Source organism: Trachypithecus francoisi, unplaced genomic scaffold (genome assembly GCF_009764315.1).
Source record: "Trachypithecus francoisi isolate TF-2019V2 unplaced genomic scaffold, Tfra_2.0 Lachesis_group18, whole genome shotgun sequence".
NCBI lineage: Eukaryota > Metazoa > Chordata > Mammalia > Primates > Cercopithecidae > Trachypithecus > Trachypithecus francoisi.
In genome coordinates this window covers 6977246-6995247 of record NW_022681463.1, presented here as the reverse complement: position 1 = coordinate 6995247, position 18002 = coordinate 6977246, and the positions used below count along the sequence as shown (strand labels likewise).

General features: G+C 33.2%; 1 protein-coding gene across 1 annotated transcript in view; it reads left to right on the top strand.

The window, feature by feature from the left end:
* TNFSF13B (TNF superfamily member 13b) overlaps positions 1-18002 on the top strand; it is a 33238-nt gene that overhangs the window by 2472 nt on the left and 12764 nt on the right. Inside the window, exon 3 of the mRNA XM_033177289.1 lies at positions 8811-8867. Coding sequence (XP_033033180.1) covers positions 8811-8867 — 57 coding nt within the window. The remainder of the gene's footprint in view (positions 1-8810; positions 8868-18002) is intronic.

Genomic DNA, 18002 nt, shown 5'->3' with positions numbered 1-18002 from the left:
CAAAATGAGTTACACATGCAATCAAAAATGTAGTGTACTGGTTCTCCATATTCTTGCTAGCATGTTATTTTTAAAATGTATTTTGACTAGTTTAGTAGTTGTAAAACAATATCTCACATTTATTTTGATGTGTTGCTTGTTTACTAATATGAACAAACTTTCTGCATATTTTGATTATTTATAGTTTTATCTTTTGCAAATTTTTATTTATAACTGTCTCCAGTTTTCTGTCCCATGTTTTTATAATTTTGGATAAGCTCTTCCTAATTAGACATATTGATTATTGATCAAAATTTTGATGTAAATATTTTAATGGTTTTGCTGCTTTTTTTACTTGAACATTTTGCATTTCTTTATAGTAAAGCGATAATCTTTAAAAAATTTTCCCTAATATTAAAGCTAAAAATACATTTGTTCATGATTTGTTAAGTAGTTGACTCCCCGCCACTTTGACTTTTTGATAGTTGAGTGTTTTGTTTTAACTCATTAGTCCTTCTGTTGTTTATTTTGATGAATCATCTCACATTGGCTTTAACTTCCTCCTCTCTCTTTCTTCCTTCCAAACTGCTATCGCAACCAAATGTATTAAATAGTTCTTTGTAACTCCTTGGTGTTGAAAAACTTACTGTGTTTCATTCAGTTCCTCATAAGAGTTGAATCTATGTGAGACTCTTTTTTCATTGATTATCCTATTTATATGCTTTAAATAATCTTTTTAAGGTCATTTGTATTATAAGAGGCTTCAATAACTAGTAGGGTCAGGATTCTTCCATCTCCTTAACCTTCACTGCTAGTATCCCCCTGTTTCTAAATACTAGTTTTAAAAATAAACTTTAACTTTACAATGTTAAAAAAGGTGTAGACTCATTTCAGCAGATTGAAGAAGGAAAAGAATAATAGAGTAGGAAAGAAATATCTTCTTGGGTCACATTGTCCCAAAATTCTCCTATTAATACTTTCATGTATTTGTGTTTTAATGGTATCCAGGAATAGTATACTGATGATAATCTCTCACCAAATGATTTGCAATTTGTAGATTCAAACAAAGTGAAAAAACATGTACCCAGTTTTCCACAGCCCAGAAGTAGTTACTATAATTATTTCATGGTTTGTCCTAGACTTTTTAATAAACCTTGATACAGTGTGCATATAGGTATATGTTGCACACAGTTGAGACTTGAACAACGCAAGTTTTAACAGCATGGGTACACTTACAGGTGGATTTCTTTTTCAATAAACCTATTGGAAAATTGTTTGTAGATTTGCGATAATTTGAAAAAACTCATGGAAGAACTGTGTATCCTTGAAATGTTGAAAATATCAAGATCAATTAGCCATGTCATGAATGCATAAAATATATGTAGATACTAGTCTATTTTCTTATTACTATCATAAAATATACACAAAAGTTAAAAATTCTCAAAACATATGCATACAAACAGACTGTACATGGCGCCATTTGTAGTCTAGAGAAATGGAAACAAACATAAACATGCAGTATTAAGTCATAACTGCATAAAATTAACTGTGGTACATATTGTACTACTGTAATAATTTCATAATCACCTCCTGTTGCTACTGCAGTGAGCTCAAGTGCTGTATCTGCTTAAAACACCATGTGATGCTCATCATCTCTGCATGAGCCAGTTGTATCTCCAATAAATTGGGAATTGCAGTAAGAATGATTTCTCATGATTTGTGTGTATTTTTCATCTTGCTTAATGCAATATCATAAACCTTGAATAACACCGTGAGACCTATGGAAAGTGCAACTAATGATGCTGGAAATGCTCCCAAGAAGCAAAGAAGAGTCATGACATTATAGCTGACCCTTGAACAACACAGGTTTGAACTGCGAGGGTCCACTTATATGTGGATTTTCTTCCACTGTCCACCCTTGAGACAGCAAGACCACCCCCTCCTTTCCATCCTCCCCCTTAGCTCACTCAATGTGAAGAATGAACTCTCTAATGATCCACTTCCACTTAATGAATGGTAAATGCATTTTCTCTTCCTTATGATTGTTTAAGTAACATTTTCTTTTCTCTAGCTTACTTTATTGTAAGAATACACTACATAATACATACAATTTATGAAATACATATTGATTGAGTTTTTGTTATCAGAAAGGCTTCTGGTCAACAGTGGGCTGTTCGTAGTTAAGATTTTGGGAGTCAAAAGTTAAGCACAAATTTTTTACTGCATGGGATCAGTGACCCTAACTCCTGTGTTGTTCAAGGATCAACTATATTTGTTCATATATATATATATTTATACAAATATATATATACATAAATATATATACAAATATATATTTATACAAATATATACATAAATATATATTCATACATATATACACAAATATATGTGTGTGTGTATATATATGTGTGTGTGTTATGTGTATATACTCAAATAGGACATAGTATGCACACTCATAACATTCATAAATCCAAGGTGGAAGGTTTGAAGATAAGAATCTTAATGACAGGTGATGTCTACTATTCCTTGTTAATAAAATTATGAAATTCATTTGAATGTTGCTCTAGATACTATTCTTTGGTGGAGGGAAAATTTATTTTGTTTAGCATACTCCAAAATTAATGTTTATATTCCCAAAAAAGTTGTCTGTAACACAAGGACTTTTTTTAGTAGAAATTTTTTGGCATTGAGAAAATTCTATGTAGCTTTCTTTGATTTTTGTTTTCATTCAAGTTCTGATTTATTTTCAATAGGACTCAAAACCATAAGTTGTCCTTTTTACTTTTAAAGTGTTTATTTATGTTCATGTTTATTAATTGTCTACATGTTTTAGAACCAAGTATTTTTATTGGAACTTCACACAAACTGTAGATGAAGGGAGGGGAATTACCATCAGCCAACATGTCCCAGTGATACTGTCTTCCAGGCATCCCATGGGTAAACAGTGGTTTTACTTAATTTCTTAATTTTAGAATTTAGTACTTTGGCTTTAGTTTTGTTTTTCTTAATTACTTTGTGTTTCAAACTAAAATCTCATTAAGCTTAATGTATTTCATAATACCATTTTTGATTGTAGTATAATAAACAGAAATGTGGGGAAATCCAGGATTAAAAAATTGCCAAAGAGCTCACATTAGCCAAAAATTCACTTTTAAGCCCATAACTGTGTTTGGAGATATTCCCAATTTAAAAATTAACTAAAACAATATGGCTTTGAAAATATTGCATAATAAAATTTATTTACAAATGGAATCATGAAGATTCACATTTTGAACATCACTTAACTATAATTGTATTAATTTTAAGAGCCTAAAGATAAACGTCTTTAGAGTCTGTCAAGAAAGTGAATTCTTTCAAATGGGTTATCACTGACCTAAAAAGGTTCATTGTTAAAATTAGGTAACCTTTGTATTTTCTTTCCTGTTAATTAATAACTATTAGAAATTTATGTGTTTTAGGTTACAGAAAGACAAAATTATTTTTATTGATAATGTTTATTATAATTATCTCAATTATAATAATAAAATAATGGTAAAAATATGAACAATTCAATGTAATGTAAAGCAAGAATAGAAAAAATTGTCCATATTTTACCTTCCAAATAATTATTGTGAGATTTTGGTCAATCTACTTTAAGTTATATTTTTCTTCATTTTTAAGTGAGCTTGGGATTGTGTAAGAATTACACACAACTTGCAAAGAATAGAGAGTGTTGGCATGTACCCCATCCAGCTTCCCTAATCCTAACATCTTATATGACTGTGGTATTTCATTACAAAAAGGAAACCAACATTGAGACTTAACGATTAGCTACATTCTAGACTTAATTTGAATTTCACAAGTTTTTCCACTAATGATTTTGTGTTTTAGGATCCATCAGGATATCACACTGTATTTAACATTTTTTCAATTAAAATTTTGAATGCAGCATGTATAAACAAACACCTAATATTATCACTTAAGTTTTCTATAGGATAAACCTTTCTAGTTGCTAAAAGTAAAGATATCAATACTATTTTTGAGTCTTCTTTTTTGAAATCCAAAGTCCAACTCCTGTGCAAGGAAAGATGAGATGTCTGACCAGTCTGTAATGTCCAGTCTTTGCCTGGTTGGCATTTCTGGCTTAGCTGTGAGTTCCAGGCTGTAACATGAGTGTTGGAAGCATGCAATGTAGAACTAGACCATCCAGCCCTTATCAAAATTAGTCTGACTTGAGCCTCTTACCCAGCAAGGGTGTGTTCCTCCGTGGAACAGAACCAGCTGGCTGCTGCTTAGGCGATCTTTGACCAGAGCTTTCCCTGAGAGTTATTTTTTCTTTTCCCCTGCTTCAATAGTGAGACTTTTTTTCAGTGTTGCAAGAACTGTCTTCTGCTCAATTTCTGGAAAAGTATTTAAAATTGAAAACACTGACCTTCCAACCAAATCTTTGACCTGTTCTTGTTAAGCTTGAGATTTTGGGAAACGGAAGACCTAGGAAACAAATCATTCCACACAGCCAAATGTGATATTATGTCTCTTTTACACGATCTTACATTATCGTGAGTTGAAGAGAAACAGAAAAATGATAGTATAATAGTTAATTAGCAAATTAAAATACCAAAAAATGGTAAATATGTTGAAAACGTTGAATGGTTAGGGCCAGGTAATGGGTATCAGGAATGTGAAGGGTGAGGAAGGGAAAGAACTGTGGCTCCATTTTGAATGGAGAGGCCAGGTTGATTAAGCCTTTCTATCTCTTCTTGAAAGCTCAATAATTCTTTATACTTTTGACTTATTTTTCTTTAACATTGCAGACATGGGTAGGTGATTTTTTAAATAAATTCAAAATGTTTATGCCTGTGTTGTTTTTATCAATACTTCCATATGAATGGAAAATGTTAGTTTTAATGCTTATTCTTTTTATAGATCAACTCCTACTTAAAAGAACTGCATTGAGCAGCTGCATTTTTGTCGTGGCGATGTATTTTTTTAAAAGACACTAACATTTCTGAAGAGTTAGAGAAAGAGAAGGTTTCTCTTCGAATAGATTTGCCACCCACTGTTTCTGCAAATATCTGAGGTAGGCACTCCATAATATACAGAGAAGAGGAGAGCGACATAACAATTATTAGGCATGTTTCAGGTGCAAACACTGTGTTGGGCTCTGGGAATGTATGTCATTTACCTTCTGAACAACTCTGTTAGCTGGGCATTATTGTTTTCGTTTTAGATGAGAAAACTGCAACCCAGAAAATCAATTGCCTCTCTCAGCAAGCTAATTATTTAATAGTTGGAGAAGTTAAGCCAAATTGATGCAAAATTTAAAAGAACAATAAAATAGATAAGTTACTTACAAGTCATAAAACACATCTAAATTATGACTTCAGTCTATTTTCGCAACAGTATGAAATGGATATTGCTATTCCCATTGTTACAGGACCCAAAACTTACCCAAAGTTAATCTTTGAGTCGGGGGTTTCTATACTATAGTCCCTTCTGTGGTTACCAGAGAAATGTTACAGAAAAGGAGTCCCGATCCAGACCCCCAGCGAGGGTTCTTGGATCTCATGCGAGAAAGAATTCAGGGCAAATCCACAGAGTGAAAGCAAGTTTATTAGGAAAGTAAAGGACTAAAAGAATGCCTTCTCCATAGACAGAGCAGCCCCGAGGGCTGCTAGTTGCCCATTTTTATGGCTATTTCTTGACGATATGCTAAACAAGGGGTGGATTATTCATGCCTCCCCTTTTTAGACCATATAGGGTAACTTCCTGACGTTGCCATGGCATCTGTAAACGATCATGACGCTGGTGGGAGTGTGGCAGTGAGAACCACCAGAGGTCACTCCTCGCCATCTTGGTTTTGGTGGGTTTTGACTGGCTTCTTCACTGCAATCTGTGTTGTCAGCAACGTCTTTATGACCTGTATTTTGTGCTGACCTCCTATCTTATCCTGTGACTTAGAATGCCTTAACTATCTGGCAATGCAGCCCACTAGGTCTCAGTTATTTTACCCAGCTCCTATTCAAGATGGAGTTGCTCTGGTTCACATGCCTCTGACATCATTATACAGATTTAAAATGCTTCAAAATTAAGTGTCAAACTCATGACAACTAATTGATTGGAGAGGTAAGATTTGAATTCATTATCTATTGACTATAAATTCTGATTTTTTTCAATGATAATAGCTGTACATGCTTAATTTTCAAGTGTGACACCAGATTTGAGAAAAAGTATTGGGTCTGACAAGTTCCAGGGTATTACGATTATTGCCAGTGAGAGAGACATCAAGTTGAGGAATCAGAGAATGCTGTTAGGGGTAGAGATCACAGACTGTGTCTCCATAGGCTCAGAAAGGTTTTAATGTATATTATTGCCTTGCTTAGTTAAAAGAAAAAAAACAAACAAACATAAAAAATCTATTCTTAACCTCTTGTGTAATTCCTTTCAATTGTAGTAGAGGGAGAGATGTGTGAAAGGCATTTGAGAACCAAACAATAATCAATTACTATGACAATTGTTATCAAATTGTGTTTCTTATGTTAGACTATCCATTTTCAAAACTCTTGTGGTTAGATATCTATGCTACTGGAAGACATTAAAAATAATATTGCTTTTTTTGCTCCTCTCTTTGTGAGACAAATCTTTAGCTGAGTGCTAATTTCCAGCCTAAGACCAGATCTATGTTGAATGAGAAAGAAAGTCTTAAAAGACTGAATAGGAGATAAGTTGATTATAGCTGAAATAGTTGAAATTTGATAATAGCCATCAAATTTCCTAAAGTGAGTTGTCTTGGAAAAGCCAAGTAACTTTCTCTGGAACAAGGACAATTGGTTCGTTCTGCATACATTCTGCAACCCTAGGCAATTTTATCATTGTGCAAACATCAGAGCATACTTACACAACTTCAGTGGCTGTAATTTACACCTCATTATTGAAACGTCAATTTTATATCTTATTTTCTCTTCTGAAGAACAGTTCTTGAAATAAACTTTTCTCTTTAAAGCACATTTTCTGCGAAATGTTAGATTTCTGCTACTACATGAGAGAATAGAACACTGTTTTTCAACGTGTAGGTTGTGGCCAAGTTTTAATTGGGCTGTGGAGACTAAAATGGAGACATTTTCGTAGTGTCAAGGTATTACTTATTAGGTAAACTTCTCTCTGACTACACAGAGTATCTAAATCTGCTTTAGTTCATTCAAGGCTGTTATAACAAAATACCATAGACTGGGTGGCTTATAAACAGTAGAGATTTATTTCTCCCAGTTCAGGGGGCCGGAAGTCCAAGACCAAGATGGCTGAAGATTTTGGTATCTGATGAGGACTTGCTTCCTGGGCTTGTAGATGATGCCTCCTCACTGGGTTCTCACGTGAGGAAAAAGGGCAAGCTGGCTCTCTGGGATCTCTTTTATAAGGATAGTAATTCCATTCATGAGTGCTCTGCCCTCAAGGCATAGTCACCTCCCCAAAGCTTTACTTCCTAATACCATCACCTCAGCAGTTAGATTTCAACATAGGAATTTGGGAGCAACACAGACATTCAGACCACAGCTGTCTCCTACTGAAGCTTTTGGGAAACAGGGAAAGGATGACTTGAAATAGGAAGTCACGGCTGGACGCAGTGGCTCATGCCTGTAATCCTAGCACTTTGGGAGGCCGAGGCAGGCGAATCACCAGGTCAGGAGATGGAGACCATCCTGGCTAACATGGTGAAACCCTGTCTCCACTAAAAATACAAAAAACTAGCCAGGTGTGGTGGCGGGCGCCTGTAGTCCCAGCTACTCGGGAGGCTGTATGCATTGAGAATCATCTTCATAAAGTATTATTTTAACTCTGAGTAAAATATTTGCTAGATAAAAAACTAAACTAATATTTTCTTAATCTAAAACATGCAAGCTTAGATTTATGTTTCCTATTTTTCACAGATGTTTACTGCTTTATTGTATCTTCCCTATACCTTCCAGCAGGTGTCCTCAATTTGCTTTTGCCTAAAGGCATTTCTCCTTATTTAACGCAATGTTAGTTTCTTAAATATTGACTGAAATATTCAATATGTAATATATGATGATAATTGATGTTTTCAGGAAGCTTTACTGATTATATGCAGTCTGATGGAAGTCTTCCATTTTATTTGTAAAAGATGTTCTGTCTCTCTTTCTCTCTTTGGTCCAATATATTTTACCAAAAGCTTAACTTTGGATCCAGAGTGAAACAGGGGGGGTTTAAATTCTGTTCCCATCACTTTCGGTCTCTGAGTTCCTGAACAAGCTGTTTACAGTTTCCAAGCCTTAGTTTCCAATCTCTAATTTTTAGGATTCCTGTGAGGATAAATGGAAGTGATATACACTAAGTCTTGGTACACTGTCTGCACTTAAATCTGTTCCATAAATATTAGCTTTTTTTAACTTTCAGAAGTGTCAGAAATAGTATTTTCTGTGGTAATAAGTCATGATTTCATATTAGATTTTCTAAAGCAAAAGACTGTTTAGAATGATCTTATAAGGTTACCTGTTTCATGTATTTGGTAGATGTGCTAAACAAATGATTAAACTTGCTTTCTCTTCAGCCACTTTTCAAAGCAAATTAGGTTAAACTGTACAGGTGATATACTTATTATATTTTAACAGCACATGGAGCTTTTGTGAAATGTCATGAATTTCATAGATACATGATATATATAAATCAATGGGCAAATATCATAAAGTCACTTTAAGAATAATATTATGCAATCAATGTAAAAAGTGTAATTGATTTAGTGTTTCTAGAAGAATGGGTTTGTAGCTTTGTGTTCTCAGTTCATTTCTTTATTATTTCTACTCAAGTAACTAAAATGATAAATTTTTGCTTTTTAGTCCTTCAAGACTGCTTGCAACTGATTGCAGACAGTGAAACACCAACTATACAAAAAGGTAATGAAATATCCCCAGTACTTGTTCTACTCAGAATTCAGTCCACTCCAAGTATTTGTAAGTTTCAGGTCTACAGACTATATTTGAATTGCATCAAAGTCAATCATCCATCTCAAAACTTCTTATAACCAAATAAAAAATAATAAACACATTTATTCAAAATGACTTGGGAATAAATAATAATTAAGGCTTAAGTAATGATCTAATAAGGAGAATGACCTTAGAGGCACTAATACTTAGAAATGTTAAATAATTAACATTACAATAAAATAAAAATCAATACTAAATCAAATTTAATTTTTATTATTTAGACAGCATTTTGTCTTTTAGAATGAATCAAGACCATCTTCACAAACATGAATTCTCCTGTTATATTCAATTGTAAAAATCATAGAAAGAGGAAAATAAAACTGAACAGATTATTAAAAAACTGTATTTTTAAAATAAATTTCCAATGTCAAATTATTGCTTGATAATTTACCATTTTCTCACAGAGGTAGAATGTTTTACATTTTTCAGTTATTTGAAGCTTTTTTTAGTTTTAATTTTAGACAAATAAGTGTTTTCTGTAATAATGGCCTGAATCCAGGTTCACAAAGAAACAACTTTTAATGTCATTTCCCAATATGTATCACCCAGAATATTAATCCAGAGAAATGGTCCTTGAAATAAGAGTTTCAGTGTCAAATAAATTTGGAAACATATCATCTTATATATTTTTCTTTGAGTCACAAGGCACATTAGCAAGTTATTGAATCTAAGTAGTCCTACTTTAATAAAAAATATTTGTTTAACTTTGTTCCATCCAGTTTTCACAAATTTTTGTGACTATGCCACTTTATCATGTATCGACCTCTCTCCGAAAGCAAATGGAAATTGCTGCTCTATAGTAGCGTTTGTTTATGTAAGATAACTAATAAACAAAAATGTTCTAAAAAAGAACCATTTGTTCACTCACACATTCATTGATTCATTGATTTTAATGTATTGATTAAGAACATACAATATTCTAATTACTGTATGTTCACTGGGGGTATCAGTGATTAAAATATGTACAAATGCCCCTCGGTTTACGATGGAGTTATGTCCTGATAAACCCACCCTAAGCTGAAAATAACGTACATTGAAAAAAGCAGTTAGGACATCTAACTTACCAAATATCATAGCTTAGTCTAGCCTATCATAAACATGCCCAGAACACTTACATTAGCCTGCAATTGGACCAAATCATCTAACACGAAGCCCATTTTATAGGAAAGTATTGAGTAGCTCGTATTATGTTTTGAATACCGGACTGAAGTATGATTTCTCCTGAATGTATGTGGCTTTCATACCTTCGTCAAGTTGAAAAGTCTAAGCCAAACCATCGCAAGTCCATATGTGTGGTTTTCTACTTTGAAAGAGCTTACCTCTTGATGAGGAGAAAACAAACAAAAGACCCAACAGCCCACAAATGAACAAGTGAAATACAGATGAGATGAAATGCTGTGGAGGGCAACAAAGCAGGCAGGGGCAGGAGGAAGTTTTGTGTTGTGAACCAACTACGAGTTCAGGAGTATCTGGAGGTTAAGCTAGGCAATGAGGAAGGGGCAAAACAAAACAAGCACAGATAATGAATGTGAGTTGGCACTGGTAATGATTCCCAGGCATGCTCTTTTCATCTGTGTTTTTTTCTGTGTGACTTTAATTGTCCTAGATACAACACAAGTACTAAACTACTTGTAAATCTATTATTTATTGCTCAACATTTTCCCAAATCATGTTTGCAACTTTTAATAAGCAGCACACTGTTTCCTAAGAAGGAAAAGAAAGCCAGGAGATGTTAAGGGCCAAAGTTACAGTTTTAAAAAGTTCCTTGGAAAAGGTTTACTTTACACATTTTCCCCTACCCCCCAAAATGCTATAAATTGCACCAAATGATGCAGCTGCCATACTCCAATGTGCTTGTGAATTGGACAGGACGCTGTGGTCTTCCTGGAGTGGTGACCGCTTCCCACAGATCCAGGGGTGCTGAACTGGGATGCTTACCTGGGATGCTTGCTTGCAGTGCTCCACCCTTTAGGATGAAGAGGTTTCCCTTGTATACTTGACCAGTATACAAATGTTAGTGTGCATGGACATTTAGCAGGGAGCTAGAGGCAGGTTGCATTTTGCTAAAAAAGGTTGTACTCAATGAAGCATTTTACTTGCACAGTAAAATAAGAAGTCTTCTGGGAAAAGATAATAATATATTATTAATATTATTAGCATATAATATATAATTATATATTATATAATATATAATGTATTATAATAATTATATATAATAATATTAATTTATTATCTTCTGGGGAAACAATATATTATTATTAGCATATTATATATTATAATATTATTAGCATATTCTATATATTATCCTATTGTATTATACATAACATCAGGTCGTGAGATGAAATCATGTCATGTATTCCGGGGATATGGAGGTTCAAAGGAGCAGGGCTCCGTCCATCTGATATTTTGAGTTCCTATGCTTGCTCTCCCCCATACTTTTGTCCAGACAGTGAGGGCAGAGGTAAACTTCACAACACAGAAGAAGACAAGAGGGATTTATCAGAATGTAGTCTCATGTCTTTTCTGTTCGTTTTTTTGAATTTTAGTCTAAATTTTGAATAGGTAATGCATTCACATGTTGCAAAAAATAAAAAAGCACAAAGAATGTGGATTGCTCTTTTTCCCATCTGTTCCTGCCCACGCTCACCTCACTTTTAGTTTCCTATGTAGACTTCAGACTCTCTCTCTGTTAACACAAACAAATGCAAATGTAGTTCTGCTTTCCTCCTTTCTTATAGTAAACACTTAAAAACCGTATTTGCAATACATATGATTTGAAAATGAGATTATAACCTGCATTCTTTACTTAACAATGTATATTGCAGATATTTTGTTGCCTGTGTACAGAGTTGCTCACATTAAAAAAAATGCATAGTATTCCATTGTATGAATTTAATGTATTTAATCATTCTCCTACCAATAGACTTCTTGGTGTCCATCTTTTGCAATGCAGGTGCTGCAAAAAATAATTGTGTGCATCCGTAACTTCTCATATGTCAGCCTCTGTGTGGGACAGACTTTGAATTTTGACAGTTATTGCTAAGTGGTCCTATAGGGATTATAAAATGTGATGCTATGACTGGCAGTAAAAGAACATCAGGTGAAAAATAGCATCTCTTAGCTTTCTTTAAGCCATTATTTTATATGTTTTAAGAACCATTTGTATTTCTGTCTTTACATTCTTCCAATTTTTCATTTCTATTTTTATTTTTTGTGAGCCATCTGTTCATATTTTTTCCACTTTTTTTCATTGGACTTTGGTCATTTTTAATTTGATTTCTGTGAGCTCCTTATATCTCAAGCAGATTAATTCTTTATATTACAAATTGCAAGCATTTCCTCCCATGCTGTCATTTATCTTAATTCTGCATAAAGTTTTTTTCTGTCAAATTTATCCATTTTTTTAAAGGATTCTGGATTTGGGGTTGTGATTAGAAAGGCCTTTTACATTTAAACGTGTTAAGGAAAGATCTCATGTTCCTTCTGAAACCTTTATAGTTATATTCATAATACCTTTAAATAATGTATCTATTTGCAATTTATCCTGGTATAAGATGTGAGGTATGCAACCAACTTAATTTTCCCCTGTGAGGGCATCACAAGTTTTTTAAATTGTCCATCTTTTCCACACTGCTTGAAGATATTAACTTTAACTTTTATTAAATTCCCGTGTTTAGTCTATGTTTTGTTCACTTTTAAAATACTTTTCTGTTGTATCATATTGACTTAATGTCTGTTTATGCACCCCAATAAAATGGCATTTTGGTTACTAGGGCTTTGTTTTATTTTCTGGTAAATTTAATTCACTCATTTTTTTCTTTTTACTTCTAGAATTTTTCTGTTTTTTAAATTAAATATAGGAACTGTAAAATCAGCTAGGTAATTTACCTAGTTAAAAGGAAAAAGAAAAATGCCTGCTTTTTTTTTTTTGGATTTCATATTTATAAATTAAGAAAAATACCCTGATGATGTACAAATCCAATCCAATCCAAGAACATGATATATATTTATATTTGTTTAGTCTCCTTTTGTTTCTTTTAATATGTATTGAAATTTTCTTCAAGAAGTTCTTGCGTATTTCTTATTAATATCATTAGAAGGTATTTTACCTTTTCAAATGCTATGATAAATAGAAACATTTTCTTTCTTTATATTTTCCAGCTGGTTGTTCTTTTTATGTATAAAAACCTTGAATTCCATGATATGTCTTTTCAATATTAAGGTTGAAATGTTTTGTTTTTATTTTTGGATTGCATTTCCCTAACATGACTTTGCCCAAAATTTTACTTTTAACTTCTCTGAAATAATTTTTCTGTGTTTCCCATGTATGCAAAACAGAGTTGCTCTTTGTTTTCTTATCTCATCTTAAAATAATTTTCATTTATTGGGTGATATAAATCAATTTACATTTACTTATTTCAGAAATGTATTTGGCTTTCGTTCATCATGTTGTGCTATACCGTGTATTGTTTTTCACGTTAACAAAAGAGTTTCTATTTTATAGTTTTGAAGAGGTTGCTTACTACGTAGGCTATTTGCTTTGCTTTTTCTGTTAGTGCAGACTTCTAAATGCTAAATAATCAGGGTATCTACCTTTTCAGTTATATCTTTTTTATTGTAATTGAATTCATATGACATAAAATTAAATACACAATTCATTCTCATGTAGTATTCACAATATTTTACAACCACCAACTCTCTCTCATTCCAAAATATTTACTTCAGCTCCAGAGAAAATTCTATATCCATTAAGCAGTCAGTCACCATTTCTCTGTCTCCCCACGCCCCTGTAACCAGCAATCTGCTTTGTGTCTCTGTGGATTCACCTATTTCAGATGGTTTATATAAATGCAATCATACAATATGTGACTTTTAATTCCTGACTTCTTTCACTTAGCATAATGTTTTGAGATTCACCCACATTCTAGCATGTATTCATACTTCATTCCTCTGTATGAATGTATATTTTTCTATTATATGTAAGCCATAATTTTATGAATGGGCATTTGGTTTGTTTCCCCCTTTTGGCTATTGTGAGTAGTGATCCTGTGAACATTTGCATAAAGTACTTCCTGAGTGCCTCTTTTCAATTATTTGGAGTATACATCGATGAGTAGAATTGCTGATAAAATGTCAGCCTGTTCTCTACAGTGCTGCACAATTTTGCATTCCCCCCAGCAATGTACAAGTGTTCTAATTTTTCCACATCCTCACCAACACATCTTATTTTCAATGTTTTTATTATTATTGCCTTCCTAGTGGATGTGAAGCCATATCTCATTTTGGTATTTATTTGCATTTTACTTATGACTGATGATGTTGAGCATCTTTTCATGTACTTTTTGGTTTTTGTATATCTTCTTTGGAGAAATATCTATCCAAGTACATTGTCCATTTTTTAGTTGAGTTGTTTGTCTTTTTGTTGTTGAGTTGTAAAACTTCCTTATATATTATGGATACAAGACCCTTATCAAATAGCTGATTTGCAAGTATTGTCTCCTATTTCGTGGATTATCTTTTACTTTCTCAAGAATGTCATTTGAGGCACAAGAGTATTGTGCATTAGATAAATGAAGTAAAACTTATCTTTTTTTTGTTTCTTGTGATTTTAGTGTCATCATTGAAGAACTCAGGCCAAATTCAACATCATGATTCACCCATATGTTTTCTTCTAAGAGTCTTGTAGGTTTATGTCTTATCTTTAGGCAGTTGATCTATTTTAATTCATTTTTGTGTATGGTGTGAAGCAGAGGTCCAAAATCATCTTTTAGCATGAGGATATCTAGTTGTCCCAACATCATTTGTTGAAGAAGATGATTTCTTCCACATTGAATGGTCTTGGCAAACTTGTTAAAAATCAGTTGGACATACATGCATGGGTTTATTTCTGTACTCTCAATTTTATTTTGTTTGTTTATATGCTTTGCCTTATGCTGGACCACCATACTATTTGGATTACTGTTAAAGTTATAGTAAACTTTGAAATTTAGTATAGTGAATCTTTCAATTTTGTTATTTATTTTTAAGATTGTTTTGGCTATTTGATACTCTTTTGCAATAACAAATGAATTGTAAGGCTGGCTTTTTCATTTTGGAAAATAAAAGGTCACTGAAATTTGTATATGGATTAGACTGAATCTGTACATAATATTGGGTGTTACTGCCATCTTAACACAACTAAATCTATCAATCCATGAACACAAGATATCTTCTCTTTTATTTATATGTCCTATCATTTCTTATAGCAATCTTTTGTAGTGTTCAGTGTTAAAGTGTTTTATGTCCTTGGGTAAATTTACTCTTAGGTGTTATATTCTTTTGAATGCTGTTTAGTCAGTTCAGTTTCCTATAACAAATTCCAGTAGACTGAGAGGCTTAAACAATAGTAATGTATTTCTCACACTTCTGGAGGCTGGAAAATTCAAGATTAAGGTGCCAACAGATTTGGTTTGTGAATGGTGGTCTTTTCATTGTGTTTTCACATGGCTGAGAACAGAGACAAAAGCAAGTTCTTATATCTTTTCGTATAAGTACACTAACCCATCATAAAGACTGTGCCACCATGACCTGATTATTTCCCAAAGGCACCATCCCCTAATACCATCACATTGGAAGTTAAAATTTCAACATACCAATTTTGGGTGACAGAAATATTCAGTCTGTAACAGATGCTACTGTAAATCGGATTCTTTTTTAAAATTTCATTTTTAGAGTATTCATTCCTGGTATATTGAAACAACAGATTTTTGAGTGTTGATCTTGTACCCTGCAACTTAACTGAATCCATTGATTAGTTTTAGTAGATTTTTTTGTAAATTCATGGATTTTTTTTTTTTTTTTTTTTTTTGAGACGGAGTTTCGCTCTATTGCCCAGGCTGGAGTGCAATGGTATGATCTGGGCTCAGCAACCTCTGCCTCCAAAGTTCAAGTGACTCTCATACCTCAGCCTCCCAAGTAGCTGGGATTACAGGTGCCTGCCACCACACCTGGCTAATTTTTGTATTTTCAGTAGAAACAGGGTTTCACCATGTTTGGCTAGGCAGATCTCAAACTTCTGACCTCAAGAGATCTGCCTGCCTCAGCCTCCCAATAAGTGTTACTAATACGTAATACCAGTAAGTGTTGGTATTACAGGCGTGAGCCACCACGCCTGGCTGAAAATTTTCTACATATAGGATTATGATATTTGCAAATAGAGATTGTTTTACTACTCTCCTTGCATTTGGATTTTTTTTAAATTTCCAGTATATGTTGAATAGCAGTGGTAAATGCACGCATAGTCTTGTTTCTGATGTTAGGGTAGTCTTGAGGATTATTACATGTATATTCCTGATTGATTGTGGCCTGTAGTTTTTTGTGGTATCTTTGTCTGGCATTGGTACCAGTGTAATTCTAGATGTACAGAACAAGTGAGGAATTGTTCCCTTCTCTTTTATTGTTTTGTGGAAGAGTTTGAGAAGATTGATGTTAATTTTTCTTTAAATGTCTAGTAAAATTCACCAGTAAAGTCATCTAGTTATGAATTTTGAGGGAAGACTTGGATTAATTTAAACGCTATACTGGTTATAGGTCTGTTTAGATTTTTTATTTCTTTTTTGGTCAATTTTGGTAGTTTGTGTGTTTTCAGGAATTTGTCCCTTTCATCTACATTATCTAATTTGTTGGAGTAGATTATTATAAATAATAAAAAGGTATAAACATTTTATTTCTAATAGGCCATTAATAATGCCTCCGTTTTCTTTAATGATTTCATTAATTGGAGTCTTTTTTATTGGTCAATGTAGCTAAATGATTGTCATCTTTGTTCATATTTTTCAAAAAACCAGTGTTCAGTGTTATTGTTTCCAGTCTTTTTCTGTTCCTTTTTTTTTTTTGAAATGGAGTATCTATCACCCAGGCTGGAGTGCAATGGTGCGATCTCGGCTCACTGCAACCTTTGCCTCCCAGGTTCAAGTGATTCTCCTGCCTCAGACTCCCAAGTAGCTGGGACTACAGGCATGTGCCACCACACCTAGTTAATTTTTTTTTTTTTTTTTTTTTTGTATTTATAGTAGAGACAGGGTTCACCATGTTGGTCAGGCTGGTCTCCAACTCCTTACCTCAAATAATTCACCCGCCTTGGCCTCTCAAAGTGCTGGGATTACAGGTGTGAGCCACCGCACCCAGCCCTTTTTCCATTGTTTTATTCCATCTACCTTCTTTATTATTACCTTCTTATATTATCTGATCATTATTATTTTCTTCCTTCTGTCAATTTTGGGTTTAGTTTCCTCTTCTATTTCTATTTCCTTAACCTGAACTTAGAATATTGAGTTGAGATATTTTCTAACATAGGCATTTACAGTTGTGCGTTTCTTTCTGAGTGCTACTTTGACTGCTTCCTATGATTATTGCTATGTTGTGTTTTTATTTTCAATAACCTCAAAGTATTTTCTATTTTCTTCTATGATTTATTCATAGATCAGTTTGTTGTTTAAGAATTTGTTCAATTTTCACTTATTTGTGAGTTTTCCAATTTTCCTTATGTTACTGAAGGTAGCTAGAATGAATGCTTACTAGAGATTCATTTCAGGTAAAGGAAAAAAACAAACAGGTTTCAAAGTCAAAGGATGAAAAGCATATCTTTTTAAAATAAAAGATATTTGTAGAATTTAAATATTTTTAAATCTAATGAGAATTATTTTGTTGCACAACATGGTCTATCTTGGTGAATGTTCATGTGCACATGAGAATATGTATTCTGCTGATTTTGGGTGGAGTGTTTTCTATATGTCTGTTAGGTTCAGTTAGTTTACAGTGTTGTTGAAGTTCACTATTGCCTTATTGATCTCTTCCCTAGATGGTCTAGCTATTATTTCAGGTGAGATACTGAAATCTTCAGCTGTTACTGTAGAAATGTCTATTTCTCCTGTCAGTTCAGCCAATATCTGCTTATATCTTGAGGTTCTGTTGAGTGATGTTTATAATTATTAGGTATTCTTGATAAATTAACTCTATTATCAATATTTAATATTCTCTTTGTCTCATAAAAATTTTTGACTTAAC